At 41.2% G+C, this 19013-nt stretch overlaps 1 protein-coding gene across 6 annotated transcripts in view; it reads left to right on the forward strand.

The window, feature by feature from the left end:
• Positions 1-17813, forward strand: part of SENP7 (SUMO specific peptidase 7) — a 155739-nt gene extending 137926 nt beyond the window's left edge. For all 6 annotated transcript variants that reach the window (XM_075542603.1, XM_075542606.1, XM_075542604.1 and 3 more), the window contains 6 exons: positions 11-135; positions 5172-5218; positions 6681-6724; positions 6813-6881; positions 13851-14001; positions 15933-17813. In XM_075542603.1, coding sequence (XP_075398718.1) covers positions 11-135; positions 5172-5218; positions 6681-6724; positions 6813-6881; positions 13851-14001; positions 15933-16070 — 574 coding nt within the window. In that variant the 3' untranslated portion in view covers positions 16071-17813. The remainder of the gene's footprint in view (positions 1-10; positions 136-5171; positions 5219-6680; positions 6725-6812; positions 6882-13850; positions 14002-15932) is intronic.
• Positions 17814-19013: the final 1200 nt, after the last annotated feature.

Genomic DNA, 19013 nt, shown 5'->3' on the forward strand with positions numbered 1-19013 from the left:
TTCCCTACAGATCTCACTGGTATCTTGCAGTCATTTGCTTCCCATGGTTAGAAGAAGCTGTGTATGAAGATTTGTCGCAAACTCTGTCCCAGCAGTCCCAGGCTGAGCAGTCCCAAGCGTTCAATAAAACCACAGGTGACGTGTTTAATATAAAATTATGTATTTAATAATTATGAAAATAGTGTAGTGGTTATTAGGATTGATAAGATTTAAAGTACTATAGTAGGTATTCATTGTCAGTAAACTTATTAGAGGAAGAATTAGAAATCTGAAAATTTTATGATTGATGCCCATTCTTAGGTACAAACAAAATGTAATTCTTAAGTTATATCAATATGTATCGTAATGCCTTTTATATACTAGACTTGCTAACAAGACTAAGTAAGACTTTATGCTATGGGTCTTTAGACATAGCTTAAAGCCCACCCCTCTTTTAAATATAAAATGAACTCATTTCTAATAGATGGTACTAATTTTGCTATGTCATATTGAGGTCTTTTGTAATTCTATCAATCCTTTCATGGTTGTATATTTCAACTCAAATTATTAATTAAATAATCCTAATTTCTTAGAGGAAAAAAAAATCAAAATTAAATTTTCCTTATAGCCTAAGTTGCAAGTAGATTTGGTAATAATTATTACCATGCACTGTGGAAAGAGACGATAGAGAAGTTTTATATCTTAAGTCGGAACAATGTTAGAGACCAATCATGGAACAGACTCATCAATTGTTTGTATGCCAGTTCACATTGAAATTGAAGACACTGAAGACAAATCCATGAAAGCCCAATGAATACCTTGAATATATCCCACCTAAATAGAGAGACTATCTCAAGAGTAGATTTGATGTACTGAACACTAATGACCTACTACCAGGCAAATTGTGGGATGGAATCAGGGACATCATATATGGAAGGAAGGGGGGAAAAAAGGTTACTGAAAATTCAGGCAGACAGAAAGATAGAAAAGAATAAAATAGATGACAGGAAATTATGAAATTTGCTCTTGAATGAAAAATAGTTAAATGAAAGGAGTAAATGATCAAGCAAATGAGCAGAACATATTTCAAAGAGTGGCTTGACACAAATGTACAGATGCGCGTGACACATGGATGGATGCATGGATTGTGATGAGTTGTACGAGCCCCCCCACCCCACCCCCGTAAAATGATTTTTTAAAAAAAGAGAGTGGCTTTAGAAGACAAAGTATTAAGGTAAAATGTGTGAAGACTCGGTGGTAGAAAACCGAAGAAATGCGCACTTTCAGCATCTCTCAAACTGGAAAAATTACAGACTGGAGTTGCAATATTGAAAAATCGTAAGGGCAACTTAAGCATGAGAAGAAAGCTTGTTACTGTAACAAAAAGAATTGGTTGGTGTTGAGCCCCTGCAGGAAGTAGCAGAGGACGCAGGACCGATGTGAAGAGATCCCAGGTCTGCGGGAATTCCTGGCATTAGCAAGACTGCAGACATTCAAGGAATACCCATGAAGGTGCTTCCTCAAAGCGATGCCGTGCTGGTGGTCCTTCCTCTCTGGTCCAAAACATTTGGAATAGGGCCGCTTGACTGACTGACTGACTAATAGACATCACTATTTTTCCCGTTCCAAAGAAGGATGTTCATCCAAAACAGAAACCTTCAAACTACCATCAATGAACAGCAATTGACGTAAATGCTGAAGCTAGTACAGAAAGAATTGTACCAGTGCTTCCATAGAGAAACGCATTCAGAAGAGGACGCTGAACAAAGTGTGCCATTGCTGATGTTAACTGAAAGCGGAGAAAACCAGGGGGGTCTTCTTTGAAATGGCTTTCAACTCTGTGGACCCGAATAGAGACAATGTTGCAAAGAATGCGAATTACAGAACATTAACTGCCAAGAGAAAGTTGTTAGAACAGAACAAAGGGAAATCGTCTGGCTTGAAACCGGGAAGGGGGCGTTCCAGAGTTGTATTTTTTCAGTATATATACTTTATGCTGCGCAAAACTTATTTTCATATTTGTTGGAATATATGAAAAATGTGGCATAACTATTGGAAAACTGACAACTTACAAATGCAGGTGACATAAATGCTGAAAATGAAGACGACTTTGCAAAAGCATTTACTGGTGACAGTCAAAGACTACAATGTTTAGTATGGCTTACACCTCAATATAAAGAAAATAAAAACCCAGGTATAATAAATGGAGACAGGATGGTAGTTTTCAAGGATTTTATTTTACCTGAATTCACAACCCCCGTGGAAGCTATCGTCAAGAAAGAAGTAAAAAATTACAGTGGACAGTATTTTGGCAAAAAACCTCATTAAACTGTTAGGGAACAAAGATGTCTCTGTTGGGACTAAAGTATGACTAAACCAACCATGACCAAAACCTAGGGGTGGAAATGAAGGGAGATTTATAAAGCAGCTTACTGTTTTCTGTTTTTCCTAATCCTCCTGAGCTTCAGACCTATACAGCACTCCGCTATCAAAGATGAGAAGAACCATTACCAGGGAATACGTACTCTCCACATTAGAACTATGTGTTTCCCCCTAAACTACCTAACTGTATCTTAAAACAAGCAGCCTTCTAAGTGAGGTGTCAGCTAAGTCCACACTGGGAAGCACAGCAGCCTGTGTGATCCAAGGAGTGTAAGTAAAATCCAAGGCTGGAGGAGAGAATAATACTAGAGCCTAAATTTTGAGCAGAGATTTGCAAATGGTTATGACGACAGTGCAAGCCCAACATTCATATGAAGAGCCCCCACCTGGGTTCCGCGTCTGGCGACTCCTCTGACGGTTGACCAGGGACGTGATTAGCCTTTTCCGCAGAGTGCATTGCAAAGTGGACTATTGCCGATGTAGTTAGGTTAAAATTTAGCAACTGCCGCCCACTGGTTTTCCCTTTCCACCCATTTAAAATTTGTTCTAGTTTTTATTATTTTCTGTTTTCTTTTTGATTGAGTGTGTGTGCGTGTGTGTGTGGTTATTGTTGGTAGTGGTGGTGAGTTTTGTTGTTTTAGATATGATTTTTTTCTATGAAATCCAGAATAAATAAATCTATGGAGAAAGTAATCAGAATAGTAGTTTCTTAGGTTGATGACAGGAGAGGTTGAGGGACTAGTAATAATGAGAACAAAAATGGGGAAATATTCTAAGATGGATTGTGTTGATGATTGTACAGTTCTTTTAAATATATTTAAACCATTGAATTGAATGGTATGGGAATTATATGAAAATAAAACAAATACATTTTTAAAAGTACATACAGCTTGGGTGCCACTTCAGCAATTTCTCCTTGTACATATCAGTGATATTGGTAACTTTCTTTATGTCACCGTAGCATGTACTCTGTTCTTCCCTAAATGAGTTCACCACCATTGTCTTTAGCTGCGCCCCTTTACTTCCTGCCCTTCCTTTTGAGTTGTCATCAGTGTTAGCTCCCATAGAGTCATTCTTTAAAGGCGCACACTACTCAATGTATATGTGCTAAGCATTATAAAATGAGCAAACGACTTTTTGTATTAAGCCTTGGGCGGCTTAACTGCCAAGTTGATGGTTCAAGATGAAGCTATTTGCTTCCTAGAGAATGTATCGGCTCAGGAACCTGAAGAAGCAGTTCTACTCTGTCCTTCAGGCTTGCTGTTATGAGATGGAATTGACTTACATAGTACTGGGTGGTTTTTGTGTTTTTATTCGAAGTCTACTTCAAGAGATAACTTGGTTAAGGCATGGTGTTTTTTGCCCAGAACTTGTGCACTTAGATGGCTGTGTGAGCACTGCATTGTCGTGGTGGTAAAACCAGTCCCGTCTGCTGTGAATCAGGCCTTTTTTGTTTCACACCGTTGCACAGTCTTTTCAGAACCTCTAAATCAGCCGTTCTCACCCTGTGGATCGCGACCCTTTGGGGGTTGAACAGCCCTTTTACAGGTGTCGCCTGATTCAGAACAGTAGCAAAATCATAGTTATGAAGTAGCAACAAAAATAATTTGATGGTTGGGGGTCACCACAACATGGGGGGCTGTATTAAAGGGTCATGGCATTAGGAAAGTTGAGAACCACTGCTCTAACTAGAAAGCTTGACTAACAGTCTGACCTGGTGGAACAAATTCCACATGCGCTATCCTCCTCATATCAAAAAATGATGGCAACAAATGTACACATGTGCTCGGCTCAGTGGATGTGTGTATGGATTGTGATAAGAGTTGTACGAGCCCTCAATAACATTATTTAAAACAAAACAAAAGCAGATGAACACTGTCTTGCACTTTGATTTCACTTGACAAGGATTTTTGGGCGAGGTGGTGATGGCGTGCGTCTTCCACCGGCTTCAGTGGTTTTTGGTTTGAGGGTTGTAAGAATAGCACCGTGTCTTGGAACAAAAGATGGGTCACTTTAGGCTGTCCTTTCAAAGCCTGCCATGTTTCCAGTCAAAGCTCTTTTTCCTGGTCAGTCAGAACCGAGACACATATTTCACAACGACCTTTCTCATTCCCAAATCTGAACCGAGATCCAAGATAGTCCAGATAACGTCTTCATCTCTTCCGTGGTCCACCATCAGTCTTCGAGTACAAGTGCACATTTTTGTCCATTTGGGAAGTTGAGGTTTGTCATCAATCAACATTCACCTTTTTTGAAACGAGAAAACCACTCATATACTTGTTTTTCCCGTAGCACGGTCCTTGTAAGCTGTGTTCAACATCACAACAGTTTCTCTAGCATTTTTCCTGAGAAGGAAACCAAATTTCACAGCTGCACACTGTTCTCTTCAATCGTCTATCACAAAAAAAGAGATTTGAGCGAAACAGCTTTTATGAAAAAATTCACTGTAACCGTAGAGAACCTTTCCAGGCAATGCCTCTGGGTGCTCTAACTCAGAGCGAGTTGCTCAATGTTCGCCTAGCGGGAAAACTGTGTACTATGAAAGTATGAAAGGTCTACTGTGCCAAGTGCACTTCTAGTTGTTTTTTTTTGGGGGGGGTTACCTCCTCCTATTGTCTTATAATCGCTGTAGTTTTTGTGTTTTGACTGTATTTTATTTATAATAGTAACCATGAAAATTTTAAATAGCTCAAATATACATATATACCCATTTATTTACTGCTATACTTAGAAGTTACAGTTTAAGTTTCTGAATGATATGTATGAGACGTATATTAAAGAGGTGTAATCATTTCATTATTTCTAACTAGATAATGATGCTACGTCCACACTCTCCTTGGGTGCAGATGATTCCCAAGTAAGTTGTATCATTTATAGATGTGAAGGAAAGAATCGTGTCAGTTATCAAGCGTGACATATTTAGTTGGACTGTGGTGGATACGGAAAACCTTTTTATGATTATTTTCTTTTATAACAGTTCTTTTGGGAGTTGAAGATAAAACAAGAGAATAATAGTTTTTGTATGTGTATTTGATACTTGATTGACTTGGTTGACTGCTTTCTAATTTCTGTGCATCAGATTTATTTTTATTTTTCAATTGTATCCCTTTTTAAACTTAGTGTTATTTACTGACTTTAACAAGCATATATTATATGTGAAACTAATACTTAATTGTTTTAAAATGTGGTGGCTACAAATACCTCAAATAGACTCAAGTCCAAGATCAGTCAATCTGTATGACTCAGGTTGAACCATTCTCGTTAACTTTTCTTCCCGTGGGCTTCCGAGTTGGTATGTATGGTTGACATTCAGTCCTTATTGACTGAAGTAGCTTCCAGGAGCATTTTGTGTAGGTTCAAGCAGCAGCAGTTTTCTTGACATAGGCCTTTGCTACTAGTGGTCGAAGGTAGACGGGAAGTAGGAGAAATTTTCCTCTTGTCACAAGCGTCAATTCCACTCATCCTTTCAGGCAGCGGTTCTCAACCTGTGTCTCGTGACCCCTTAGGTGTGTGCGTGCGTGCGTGCGTGTGTGTCTCGAACAACCCTTTCACAAGGATCTCCGATTCATAACAGTAGGAAGATTACAGTTATGAAGTAGCGACGAAAATAATTTATGGTTGGGGGTCACCACCACATGAGGAAGGGTATTAAAGGTGCTGCCGCATTAGGAAGGTTGAGGACCTCTGCTCTAGGGGCCCAGTTTCCCACTTGAGTCCCTTGGAACGTTAGTTATAAGAATTGGTTTGCAATGAAAGGAGTCTCTAAGGCCCCATGATTGGTAAGCCAATCTGTCAGAGAGTCAGTGTGCACTTTGTAATAACCTGCTAAAAAGCCTTTCTCTGAAGAGCCCTTTTGAGGCTTGGATGATCTATTTTTGTAGTTTTATTTGAACAAAACAAACAACTTTAACATAAAACCATAATTCTCCCCAGCCTCTTTTCCTGAATACAGATTAATCACGGCTTCTAATGCCTAAAGGACAAAACAAGTGTCACTGTTTATAATTTGAGTTAGAGAATGTGTGTAAAGCCAAGGTAGTGAGCTTAGCTGCTTTGGCGTGTGGTACAGCACTGAATGACGCCCGGATGGTCTCCCAGCCCTGTAGAGTGGCCTTAGACTCCTTGAGGTTGAAGTGCAGACATGCTTAAAGTGTACTTCACCCTGAGAAAAGCCTCCAGGGAAGTCACTTCACTTACGGCGCCAAGAGAACCCTTACTTCAAAAACCGATCGCAGAGCATTGGAAGCTTCTTAAGGAGTTGTTGGGTAATGATATTTGTCACGTGAACTTTCTAAGTCCTAAAAATTAATTGATTTCAGAGTACCGAGATGAATGTGTCAGTACCAAAGAAAATGTGTAAAAGGTAGGTATTTGCTATAATAATACAGTTTTCCAGCTATTTAAGTAGATTTCATATAAAGCATATTTCTTGATGTTTTTCCTTTTCATAGGCCATGTATTCTCATACTTGATTCCTTGAAAGCTGCTTCAGTACAAAATACAGTTCAGAATTTACGAGAGTAAGTAAGGACAACTTTACCCTTCAGCCTGTTATTTAAAATTTCAATAATTTGACAATAACGTAAGAATTATTAAAAAGAACACCGGGAATTATAATTTCTTATCTATTTAGATGAGGTCTACATATATCATCCATAATAAATTAGCATATTAAGTGTCATATTAAAATGGTAATATTTCTCTTTGATTTCCTAAAAAGTACGTTAGGAATTTGTACTTATAATTGAGCAAAAGAGCATAGTTTTACAAAGGAGCATTGCAAATGTTATTGAAAGCACTTGCTGAGCTAAAAGTACATCGTCCATATGGTCTTCTCTTTTTTTTATTGTGAATTGGGTGAAAGTTTCCAGAGCAGGTCATCAGTTTCATAGTAACAGATTCACTGCAATCTCCTCAATGCAGCAAGTCCGCCCACTCCCCTCCCTTGTTTCCGGTCTCTGCTCTTTCTCCAGTCCTCTGAACTCTCTCCTTGCATAAGGGCTGTCCCCTTCGTCACAAGCACTGAACTGTTCTGAGATGTGCACATACATTTATATGTATATACACACACATAAGTGTGCACTTATTTACACATTGCTTACTTTATATTGCTTTCCCCTTTACCCAAGCTCTTAAAAATTGGAAGTTCTAAAACTGCACTAGTGCCTCTTTTTACTTCATAATTGTCTTTTGTTAGACGTTAATACCGCTGGCTCACTGTGCTCTGTCGTGTGGGCTTCTCTGCTTTGGCTGATTTCCATCTGGATTGATTTTGGGACAGTGTTGTCATGTAGGTTAATCTCAGGTGGCTGTCTACTACCGTTGGTTGTCTGTCTAAAGGATTTCTTTCGTATTTCATGTAGGGTTGTAATTCCTTTACTTTTTTTTTTTACCTGCAGTTAATGTAATTTTGACATCATAGTTGAAGGGCACTTTTGCTAGATGTCTAGTTCGTGGTTGGCAGGTTTCCCCTCTCAGATCAGCCCCCTCCTCCAAGGAGACTTGAGGGCGGGGACTTGAGTCACACTTGTAGTTAGGCTGGGACTCAAGACACGCTCCGTCTTAATTCTGCCTCGGTAGCACAGCAGATGACCCCTTCAAAGAGAGACCAACAGCAGGTGTACAGGCTAATATTGATAAAGCCGCACAATATGGGACTGCTTAGCTACACTGCGCTTGAGATCTTTGGGGGGCCGTGTGTGTCAGTTTCTTAACTTACTCTTCTCACCTTTCATGATGTTAGGGAAAGTTTCTTCCAACAACCGTTTCACAGTTTTCCTCGTGGCTTTTCTGAGGGGGCTCTTAGAGTCATGCAGTCCTTGTGCTCCTTGTGATTCTTAGACTTTCTCGATGATCTCTTCTTTTCTCCGATTGTTCCTCCAGCAGATTAGTAATGAGAGATTTTCCTTCAACTCAGTAGTTCATCCTTCCATTGACTGTATTTTACTCCTCTGTCCTTTCAATGCATGATCTATTTCTGGAATCTTAGTATTAATGCTCTGGATGTCTCTTCTGTTTGTGTGTGGTTTCTAATGTTAATTTATTTGGTCAGTTCTTAACAGTATTTCTGGGATTTCTAAGTTGTTTTTTCCTCTTTCGTTTCCCTTGCTTTCTTCGGCAGCGCCCTCAGTCTTCCTCCCAGTCCTTTGGAAGTACTTAATACTGTTCCTTCATTCCGGCTGTGTTTTTGGTATGAGGGGCTCATTTGTTTGAGCTTCTGCATCGTGCTTCTTCGTGTGAACTGAAATGGTCTCTTGTTCTGACACATCATGGTAGTGTTGTATTGACTTTTAACTGATGATTGACTGTAAGCTGGCGGGTTCACAGACACTCAGCACCTGCCTGTCTCCCGGTGTATGCTCTAGAGAACGTGTGCAGAGCTGTCTGCGTCTGTATGGTGTAGTGCAGGGCAGGTTTGGGTCATGTTGGCTGTCGTCTGCGTGCTACCGGAGGGGGTTAGTGACCTTTGATTAGGAGAAGAGGCAGAAGTGTGGGGATAGGTATGGTTGGACTGTGGAAGCATAATTGCTGTCTCCCATGAAGAAGGAAAAAAAAACCCTATTAAACAATAGCAGAAAATTAAAAACAAAACCCGGGAAAACTGGCAAACAATAGCAATAAAATGAATTTAGTTAAAGATAAAATCAAGAAAAGAGAAAAAAGAAATTAAAAAAATAGTATGCAGAAGTAGGGATGGGGTAGAGAAAAGAGAATTTTTAAAAATCATTTTATTTAGAGCTCTTAAATGCTTATTACAATCCATACACCAGTTGTATCAGGTATATTTGTATATATGTTGCCATCATTCTTTTCTAAACAGCTACTTTCTATTGAGTCCTTGAGATCAGTTCCTGTTTTTCTCCCCTCTTCCATCCACCCTCCTGACCCCTTGGTAGATGATAAATCATTGTTTCCATGGCTCACACCGACCACGGTCTCCCTTCCCCCATGGTTTCTGTTGTTCTTCCCCCTGGAGAGAGGTGTGTGTGGTTGTGTCGATCAGTTTCCCCTTCTTCTCTCCCCACCTTCACCCTCCCAATCTGGTATCTCTCTTCCCATTGCTGTTCTTGGGTTGCGTGTCCTGAGCTCTTATCTATGACTATGTACATGCTCCGGTCTAGTCCGAGTGGGAGGCATCACTGGGGCATGGTGGTGGGGGTGGGTGAGGAAGCCGCAAGAAACCAGAGGAGTCTTGTGTGTTTCATGGGTGCTTGACTGCACCCTGGCTGACTCATCCCTTCTCTGCGACCCCTCTGTGGGGGATGTTCCATTGTCTGCAGATGGGCTTTGGGTGTCTTCTCTGATCCCCCTCTCGTTCTTAACCAGATGGTTTTGTTTGATTGGTAAGGGTCTTCTGATGCCTTTTACCTAGTCCCAGTGACACCTCATGCTCTCACATGCTGGTGTGCTTCTTCCATGTGGGCTTGTTGTTTCTCTGCTAGATGGCCGCTTATTTCACTTTAAGCTTTTAACACCCCAGGCACTGTATCTTTTAATAGTTGGGCACCATCTGCCTTCTTCAACACATTTGCTTATGCACCCATTTTGTCTTCAGCGATTGTGTCAGGAGGGTGAGCATCTCAGATTGTCAGTTTGTTTGAACAAAGTGTTCTTGTATTGAGGGAGGGTCTGAGCAGAGGCCTGAAGTCTGCCCGCTACCTCAGTGTATTGCCATATAAATATATGTATATAGGCCATTACCTCTTTTTATGGCTTGATGTATTTATATACAGACACACCTATGCTTATACCTCCATTCCTAGCTTTGCTTCCTAGACCATTCCTCTTTCCCTTTACCTTCCTTCTGCCCCACCGTCACGCTCTCCCTCCTTGTACCTGTAGTACTTCCTCTCAGCTAGATTGCTATTGCACCAGCGCTCCCAGGATCTCTAGATCCACCTCGTTGTTGGTTTTTATTCCCTAGTTGTTCTCCTGCCTATGCCGCTGTTTGCCCAGCGCACCTTTCCCCGCCCCTTCCCCATCTGAATGCCCCCAGAACCGTTGGTCCTGTTGCTTTCTCCTTGAGCTTGCTTCCCATGCCCGTCTTGTGTAAGTAGGCATACCAGCAATGTCATAGACCAATCAAATAGGAAACATTTGGGGCGGGGGTGGGAGGGGGAAGAGTAAGACGAAGAAAAAACAAAACAAACAAACAAAAAACCCTACCGCAGCAAAAAACATGCCTGCTTCCAGGTCTGTCCACTGACCTTTATGACTATCTCCCCACTGGTCCTCTGGTGGTTCCAGCCTCCTAGCCTGAAGTCTATTTTGGGGGGGCTTTAGGGGCTTAGCTTTGCTACTGTTACTGATCTGTTGTGTTCCCTTCTTGGTTTGCCCACTGTGGGGGTTCAGCCCGCACTTCCTGCCTGCCGTGCGCCCCAGTATGGCCCTCTGTCGCAGAGTGTTGCAGTAAGGGGACAACGTGGCATGTCCTCTGTGCCTTAGCAGATCCGCGCAGGATGTCGCCCTCGGGCATGGTGGTTGGTATGGGTCTGGACCGACTGTTCACCTCTCTCTTTCCTTCTTGGTTTGCTTCCCTGTGGGCGTGATATGCTGGCCCCTCACCCCAACCTGTACGTTTAGTGTCGATCTCTGTTGCATGTACTTCCAGGGAGGGGGTTGGTTTGGCTCTGGTTGGGGCCGGCCCTTAGTCCAATCTTGTCATGAATTCCTCCACGTGGTTACGATTGTTTCCCTTGTGGTTTGGTGTGTTGTGTTGGGGTCTGTATGCGCACTCCTGGTTCTGTGGAGACATAACCAATACTCTCCCCCTGGGTGGGTTAGTGTCATACTCCCCCCGTGCCATCTTCTGACGCTCACCATGCCCCCACTCTTCTGCCTCTCCCTCCCCGCTTTCCCCTCATTTATGTTGGATTAGCATGTACTTCGGTGGGATTGGTCTGCCTGTGCCTCGGTCTGTGAGACAAGTGGCTTTTCTTCTGTACCTACTGTGCTGGACGCCCGTCCCTCAGCGGACTCATGCTGTACTTGGCCTTTGGTGATTGGTTGCCCTCGCTTAGCATCCTTTTCTCCAGCTCTTCCCATGACACGACATGTTTCATGTGATCGTTAGTGCTTTATAGAGATGCATAGTACTCCATTGTGTGTATGTGCCAGAGTTTACTAATCCACTCGTCTTTTCACGGCCATCTAGGTTGTTTCCAGCTCTTTGCGATTATGACCTGTGCCGCAGTAACATTGGAGCACAGACAACTGGTCATGGTCTATTTCTTACGTCTTCTGGGTATGCGGCCAGTAGAGGACTAGCTGGGTCACAAGCTAGATCAGTTTCCGTGTTTTAGATATCGCCAGATGGTTTTCCACAGAGGCGGTACAGCTCTCCACTACAGCCAGCAGTGGAGGCCAGTGCCTGTCTGGCCGCATCCCCTCCAGCACTTGATGCTCTGCTCTCCTGACTTGGGCTCCCCTTGAGGGTGGCACATGCTGTTGCATGATCAGGAGCATGTTCTCATGTTTATTGGCCATACGGGGCCCTCCCTAGTGTTGCGTCTGAGAAAAGAGAATATTAAGGAAAAAACTAAGGGAAAAGGATAAAAGATGAAAAGGGGGGTGGGTGGGAGACGAGCAATAAGATTAAAAAGAAAGAAAGCAGAGAAAGGAAAGGGAAAAGAAAAGGAAAGCTGGGGCAGGAACTCAGCGAGGAGAAAGCAGAGAGTCGCAGGGTCCCTGCTCTCGGTCAGCGCGTTTTGTTATCCAAGGCTCTCATGGGGTGGGAGTGGGGGCAGAGTGGGTGGAATGCCTGGTCCCAGGTGAGTAACTGCCGGTCTAGGTGCTGCCTGGCCTGTGACCAGGCCTCCTGACCTGGAAGTAGTTCGTGTCCGCTCAGAGGGTGGCTAAGGTCAGGGTACCTTTTTGGGGCATTTAGGGTAGCTGGGGCAGAGGCGGCCGGTTGTGGAAAGAGTACTTGTCTCCCAGGAGTGCCTGGGAGCTGTATGTTGTGCTGTCTGATGTGGCAGAGTCCTGGCGCCCTCCTATGTGTGGGAGGCGCACCCGGATCCTGCTTCCTGAGGGAAAGGTCTGACCTGGGGCAGAGCATGGTGTTAATCAGCCACTAGGTGGGTAAGGCTGGGGACTGGCTATGCTTCTAGTCACCAGGACGTCCTGGGGAACAGCAGACGGTCCCATGTCTGTGGGTGGACTGTTGTGTTGTCAGGCTGCTGTCTTAATAAAATACTGCCTTGTTAAAGTTCCGAGATGGCCGTACCTGAAAGTCATGGTTCCAGGAATAGCTCCCTACGTTTCACTTGCTCCCGTGTTTTTGTTGTAGATGACCAGTGTAGTGTGTCAGCCTTGCCCGCCATCTCGCTGACGTCTTCAGTAAGATCTGCCCTACTTCTGATACCAGTTGCAAGTTCGGAGGGTTCTCAGGACCACCTTTAGTTTGCTAGTTCACTGGATGGGCTCGTACAGTGTGACGAGAGCTGTTGTACAAATGGACGCGGTATAGCTAATGGCTGTGGCTTATTACACCCACACGAGCCAGTCAGGAGTCCGTCAAGAGGAGAGTTGTGTACAACAGAGTCCAGGAAAGTAACAACTAGAGTCCCACGTGCCTCTTCTTGGAGAATCAGAACACTGCTAATATTATCGATGTGTGCCAGTATCACGAATTATTGCCGATAGGAAACTCCTGAAGCCCGGAGTTCACAGGTTTATTTGACAGCATACAATGTAACCTCCGTTATCTGTTCACATGTCTCCTATCAGTTTCCAGAAGATGGAGCTGATACTGTGTCATCTCTCCCCGACTCCCGCCTAACGTGATAGCTGGACGAGGTGTGGGACTTCAGCTGGCATCAATGATTTGGTGGGCCTTAGGTGGCCTGAGCGCTGAGTTCCCCACCCCTGGTTCAGATGTTTCTGCCCTGGAGCAAAGGTGAAGGCTCTTGAAGCCGAAGCCGAGTCACTTTCTTGACAACACAGGCCACACTGCTAGCCTTTGCCCGCGGCGCTCTCACCAGCAAAATGATCCTACACTTGCATTTGGAGGGAGATGGAATGATTTAAATAAACAAGTCATCTCTCCCGAAAAACTGTTTACATGCATTTTCATACCACTTTAGAAAAAATAAGGCCCTTTTTAGAATTTTTATCGTTGTACATTTGTGTGATTGTATGGATAATTTTGTATTTTATGATGGTCTGTAACAGCAATCTTAGTAGTGAAAGTCTTAAAATTGATTTTTTGTTTACTTTGTAATATAAATGACTAAGTAGTTGATTTGTTGCAAAAGTCTAGCTCTCATGAAATTCCAATTTTCTTTTTAAAACCGCCTGTGAAAGATCACATAGCAAAAAAAAAAAAAAGAAAGATCACATAGCATAATTTATTTGTATTGTTAAGGTGTCCAGTAGCCTTGGGATATTTGTCTGAGATAATGTGTTTGACAACTCATGTTTTTACACCTGTGTGAAACTGTTGCAAATTGTAGAGATTTCTCCTTGAGTCACTTTACTGATGATTTCAGGTATTTAGAGGTCGAGTGGGAAGTGAAGCGAAAAACTCATCGTGAATTTAACAAAACCAACATGGTGGACTTATGCCCGAAAGTCCCCAAGCAAGACAATAGTAGTGATTGTGGAGTGTATTTACTGCAGTACGTGGAAAGCTTCTTCAAGGTATGTGATGCTCCAAAGACATTGCTTACTCACACTTACCACCAGAATCAAACTATGTGGCAAGCTAAGAAAACTGTTACTTGAGACCATGCAAGCCTAAAAGAGAAATGGACGAAGTAGAGCCACAGATGATCTAAATATCTAAATCAGAGCCTTCAAATTAGAATTTTAAAATGACTGGATTAATACATTTGAAAAAAATAGAAGCAAAGATAAACAATGAGGGCGAAGAGATGGAATTCGCATCCACTTAACAGAATAAATGGTAGTAGCTATTCTAGAGCTGATATCTCTGAAAGTAAAAACGTAGTGGATTTAATAGCAGACTAGATAAAGCAGAAGGTAGGATTAGCGAACTTGCCCCGAGGATGACAGCAAATTGTAGATCAGAGAGAGAGAGAGAGAACTGAGGAGAGCCTGAGACAAGGATGAAGCCTTCAAACATCTGATTGACGTGAAACTGGGTTTCCTGAAGGAATGCAGGGAGGAGAGATAGTGGGGGAGGCCCTTGGTTTGACAAATATTTAAGAAGCCTAGCTAACCAGAAGCCGGATCAATGTATTGACAGCCAGAGGTGGTGTTTTTAGTTCACTGGAGATGGGGATGTAGGATGTTAAGAAATTTAAAATGGCAAGGGATCACACTTAGTGAAATGTCAGTTCATTGCTGTATCATTGTAGTATTATTTATGAATTTGAACATAGGAACCAGAGTATTTTTTTATTTTTGACCAGGAGACTGCTTGGAAAGTGCTTAAAGGCACTTATAAAAAACGTGAGGGTAAGTTAACAGTGCACAGATAGAGGTTTGAGCATTCTTAATATTGAGGAGGAATGATACTATGCAGTAGAAGATGATACACATATGAGACAGTTACATATCAGATTTCCCTTCCTTTGTGTCAGGGTGACAATTCCAGTTCCCATATATGATCTCCAAAGATACTAGATGTTGTTTTCAGAAGACTCAAGTTCTGTATTGTCTAACTTGTTTTGGGTCTGTTATATAATCTTACTTTATGTAAACTCGTCCTATGGAATATACTTCTCATAGAGATTGTAGCCTGCGGGGTGGGAGAACCCACCCTTGCATTTTGCAATTGTCTACACCAGTTTAGTAGCTTAGGATGGCGCAAACCACGAAAGCATGTGGAGCTTTGCATAGAAACTTACCTAAACAGTAATAATTTTCTAATAAAGCTAATATGCTTACATTTACCGTGGCATTTGTTTATAGAATCACAGTTCATTCTTTTACCCAGTGACTCTTTCTTCATTCAAGTTATAAGCCCTTATAACATCCATTTTCTAATAGCCTCATCAAAATTGAACCATGACCCATGGACAGCTTTCTTTAACCCTTTATTAAATTTTAAATACAGAAGGAAATATCTTTGCATATTCTTGATGTTTACTAGTAGATCTCCTAGCTTAATATAGTGGAAAATGTAGTGGTTCTTGAAAACTCTAAATTTCTTGCACTCGAGCAAGGTACTTATGCAGAATTTTCTATTTTTATCTATTGCTCTTCATATATTTATAGAACTTTTCTTTAACCGTCTTAATAGTTTCAAAATAATTGTTGCAAAAATTTTCAAGCAACCTGATTCTTCTGCATTATACTCCCGTTTACCAGGACTGTGTGAGCAAATTTACTTAAACATTCATCATAGCAGAACGTGTGATACTTCATTTTGATATTCAGAAGTTAGAAGGTTAATTCAAATGGTTTTAAATTGATTGTAGTGAATTACATATTTTGAATAGGTGAATATATTTAAATATATATGTATTTAACTGAACAGTTTCAGGTTTTAACTGAACAGTTTCAGGTTTTAACTGAACAGTTTCAGGTTTCTTACAGAAATGAAGTTGAAACAAAATAAAAATGCTACTGCTAAAATGACTGCATTATTTCTTTTCTCTCCCTAGGACCCTATTGTTAATTTTGAACTTCCAATTCATTTGGAGAAGTGGTTTCCGCGTCATGTGATCAAGACCAAACGGGAAGATATTCGAGAGCTCATTTTGAGACTCCATTTACAGCAGCAGAAGGGCAGCAGCAGCTAGTTAATCTCCACAAGCAGATGCTCCAGAAGATTACTGAAAAGCCACTTACCAGCATTTGCATTAGCCAAGTCACAAGAAAATTAACCTGTAGTTTCATGAATCATTGGACGTGATTTAAAATACATACACTTTATTATTAGAATTGTTGCTGTCTCATAGATGGGGAGGGTGTAGGGTGACAGAGGAACTTGCTCAGTAGAAGTTAAAATTCCATAAATACTTCATATTTTTTGAGTGAAGATGCTTGGACTATGCAATAGCATGTAATGTGGCGATGTTTTTGTACATAATTAAGCTGTGTGATCTGTACTTACACATGACTGGGAGTTGAAGGGAGTTAGGATCTTCCTGGTGTCAGCCCCAGTGCTTGTCACATTTGTTGACAAGTCACATCATATTGTAATTCTATTCTTTGCAGCTCAAGCATGAATACTGTGTATTTTTTTTAAAGAATTGACTATCAAGGCTTCAGAAAATGCCATTTACGGCATACCTTCTGTATCGTGTGAAAGAGGACTTTCATGTTAGGAAGATGGGAACCCCTTCTTTGACAATGCAGCTTTTCATATTCCTGAGCTCAGTGGAACCCCAACTCTGCTCGGTGCTCCTCTCCCCACGCCCCAGTCTCTCTCCGCATCATGTGGCAATGAGGGTATTGCTTAGTTCACTGGAGGTGAAGTTTGGAATAAACCAAAAAAACTGGAGTTTTAAAAAATCGATTTCTTTCTGAAATTAAAGAAACAAAGTAAAGAAAGAAAGGAAAAAGTGTAGCTGTCTACAGTAGGTTTTTAAAATTACATACGTAGCTGGTCAACTCATTGTAAATACTCACTTCTGTGTTATTCCAAATATATATATATATGTATATATATAGTTTCTATACATAAAAAAGATACACTTGGTGTCCTCATAACTAACCAACCCCCCCCAGATTTCCCAAAGTCTTATTTATTAATGATTAGAACTAAGTATATAATTTTATAGCTATTGTACCTAGTATTCATCTGCAAAGCAAGATTATTCTCACTTCTCATATTTCAAAATTGTCGTTTTTAGAGATCTATGATCCACATAGAGCTTACGTTTTTCAGGCAATTGCTTTACTGAATTCATGTAATCATGGTGGTTTAATCATAGATCTGATTAAACACTTCAGAGCTTTCTGATTTACTCTCATGTTATCAGGAATATTTGATCATGATCAAGGATCAGGATATATGATCTTACATAATATTTTCTCTATAAGAAGGATGTTCTTTTAAAAATATTATCTTAATCTTCTGTTTTTAAGCGTCTAATTTAAATTCTAAGGATACAAAGCAGTAAAAGAAAGGCATTTTAAGAAAAGGCTATAAATTGAACATTTTATTTAATAATCATGTGCATTGAGGTTGTGGTTAAGGCTCAGTGTCTTAAACCTTTAGTAATCTCGTCACCATCTTTATAGTGTTAAAAATATTTGTGTGCTGGAGTTTTCATAGAAACATGGTCATACGGACATCACTCATTCCTATTTGTGTCACATGGGGGTGCCTTTTTAGGTGATGTTTATGTTTCGCATCTGACTTAGGGTACAAGTGTATATGGCATCTTGTGATTTCCTCTCTGTTTCGTCCATGTCTTTGAAGATACCACTGCCCCTAATCATGTTTTGAAGATTGTTTAAAGCTCATTTTCCTAAATTCCTGTGGAAATAGTGCTTTGAGAATATCAATATTTTATATTAAACATGTTTCCAATTCATTAGATTGAAGTGTAATTTTTTTCTTAAGAAACAGTAATCAGTGGTGAGAGGGGTGATACAGGGAAGGTGGAGGGAGGGTGGGGTGCAAAAGGGGAATCCATTACAGGGATCTTCATATAACCTCCTTCCTAGGTAAAGGGAGACGTCGGAGAGTGTAAGACATGACAAAATAATATATAAATTATCAAGGGTTTATGAGGGAGGTGGTCGTGGGGAGGGAGGGGGAAAATGAGCTGATGCCAGGGGCTTAAGTGGAGAACAAATGTTTTGACAATGATGAGGTCAATGAATGTACGAATGTGATTTACACAATTAATGTGATGCCTGTATGGATTGTGGTAAGAGTTGTATGAGCCACTCAATAAAATGATTAAAATAAAAAGCCCAGTGAGAGTCCAGTCCTTTGAGAAAACCTATAAAGTTTGCTCCACTGGACTCTACAAAACAGCTGCCACAAACTTTTATTTATTTATTTTAAAAATAGTTTTATTGGGGGCTCAGACAATTCTTACCACAATCAATCTATCCATCCACTGTGTCAAGCACATTTGTACATTTGTTCCCATTTTCATTCTCAAAACATTTGCTTTCTACTTGAGCCCTTAATATCAGCTCCCCATTTCCCCCTCCCTCATGAACCCTTCATAGTTTATAAATTATTATTATTTTGTCATATGTCTCCCTTCACTCACTTGTTGTCCTTTCCCCAGGGAGGAGTTTATATTTAGTTCCTTGTAATCGGTTTCCCCTTTCTACCCCACTTTCCCTTCACCCTCCAGCTATCGCCACTCTTACCACTGGTCCTGATGGGATCATCTGTACTGGATTCCCTGTGTTTCCAGTTGCTATCTGTACCAGTGTACATCCTCTGGTCTAGCCAGATTTGTAAGGTAGAATTGGGATCATAATAGTGAAGGGGGAGGGGAGGAAAGTTATGTTTCATCATTGCTACCCTGGACCCTGACTGGCTTGTCTCTTCCCAGCGACTCTTCTGGAAGTGGGTGTCCAGTTCCCTACAGATGGGCTTTGGGTCTCCGCTCTGTACCCACCCTCATTTACAAAGATACGATTTTTTGCTCTTTGATCTATAGGCCTTGATATGAAATGCCTAGCAAATCTCAGATCGCTATTTTGATTAGGTCACTTTTTAAGGTACCAAATGAGACTAAGACAGATGTATTACTAAGAGTTCTTATAGC

The sequence above is a fragment of the Tenrec ecaudatus genome, chromosome 2, assembly GCF_050624435.1.
Source record: "Tenrec ecaudatus isolate mTenEca1 chromosome 2, mTenEca1.hap1, whole genome shotgun sequence".
NCBI lineage: Eukaryota > Metazoa > Chordata > Mammalia > Afrosoricida > Tenrecidae > Tenrec > Tenrec ecaudatus.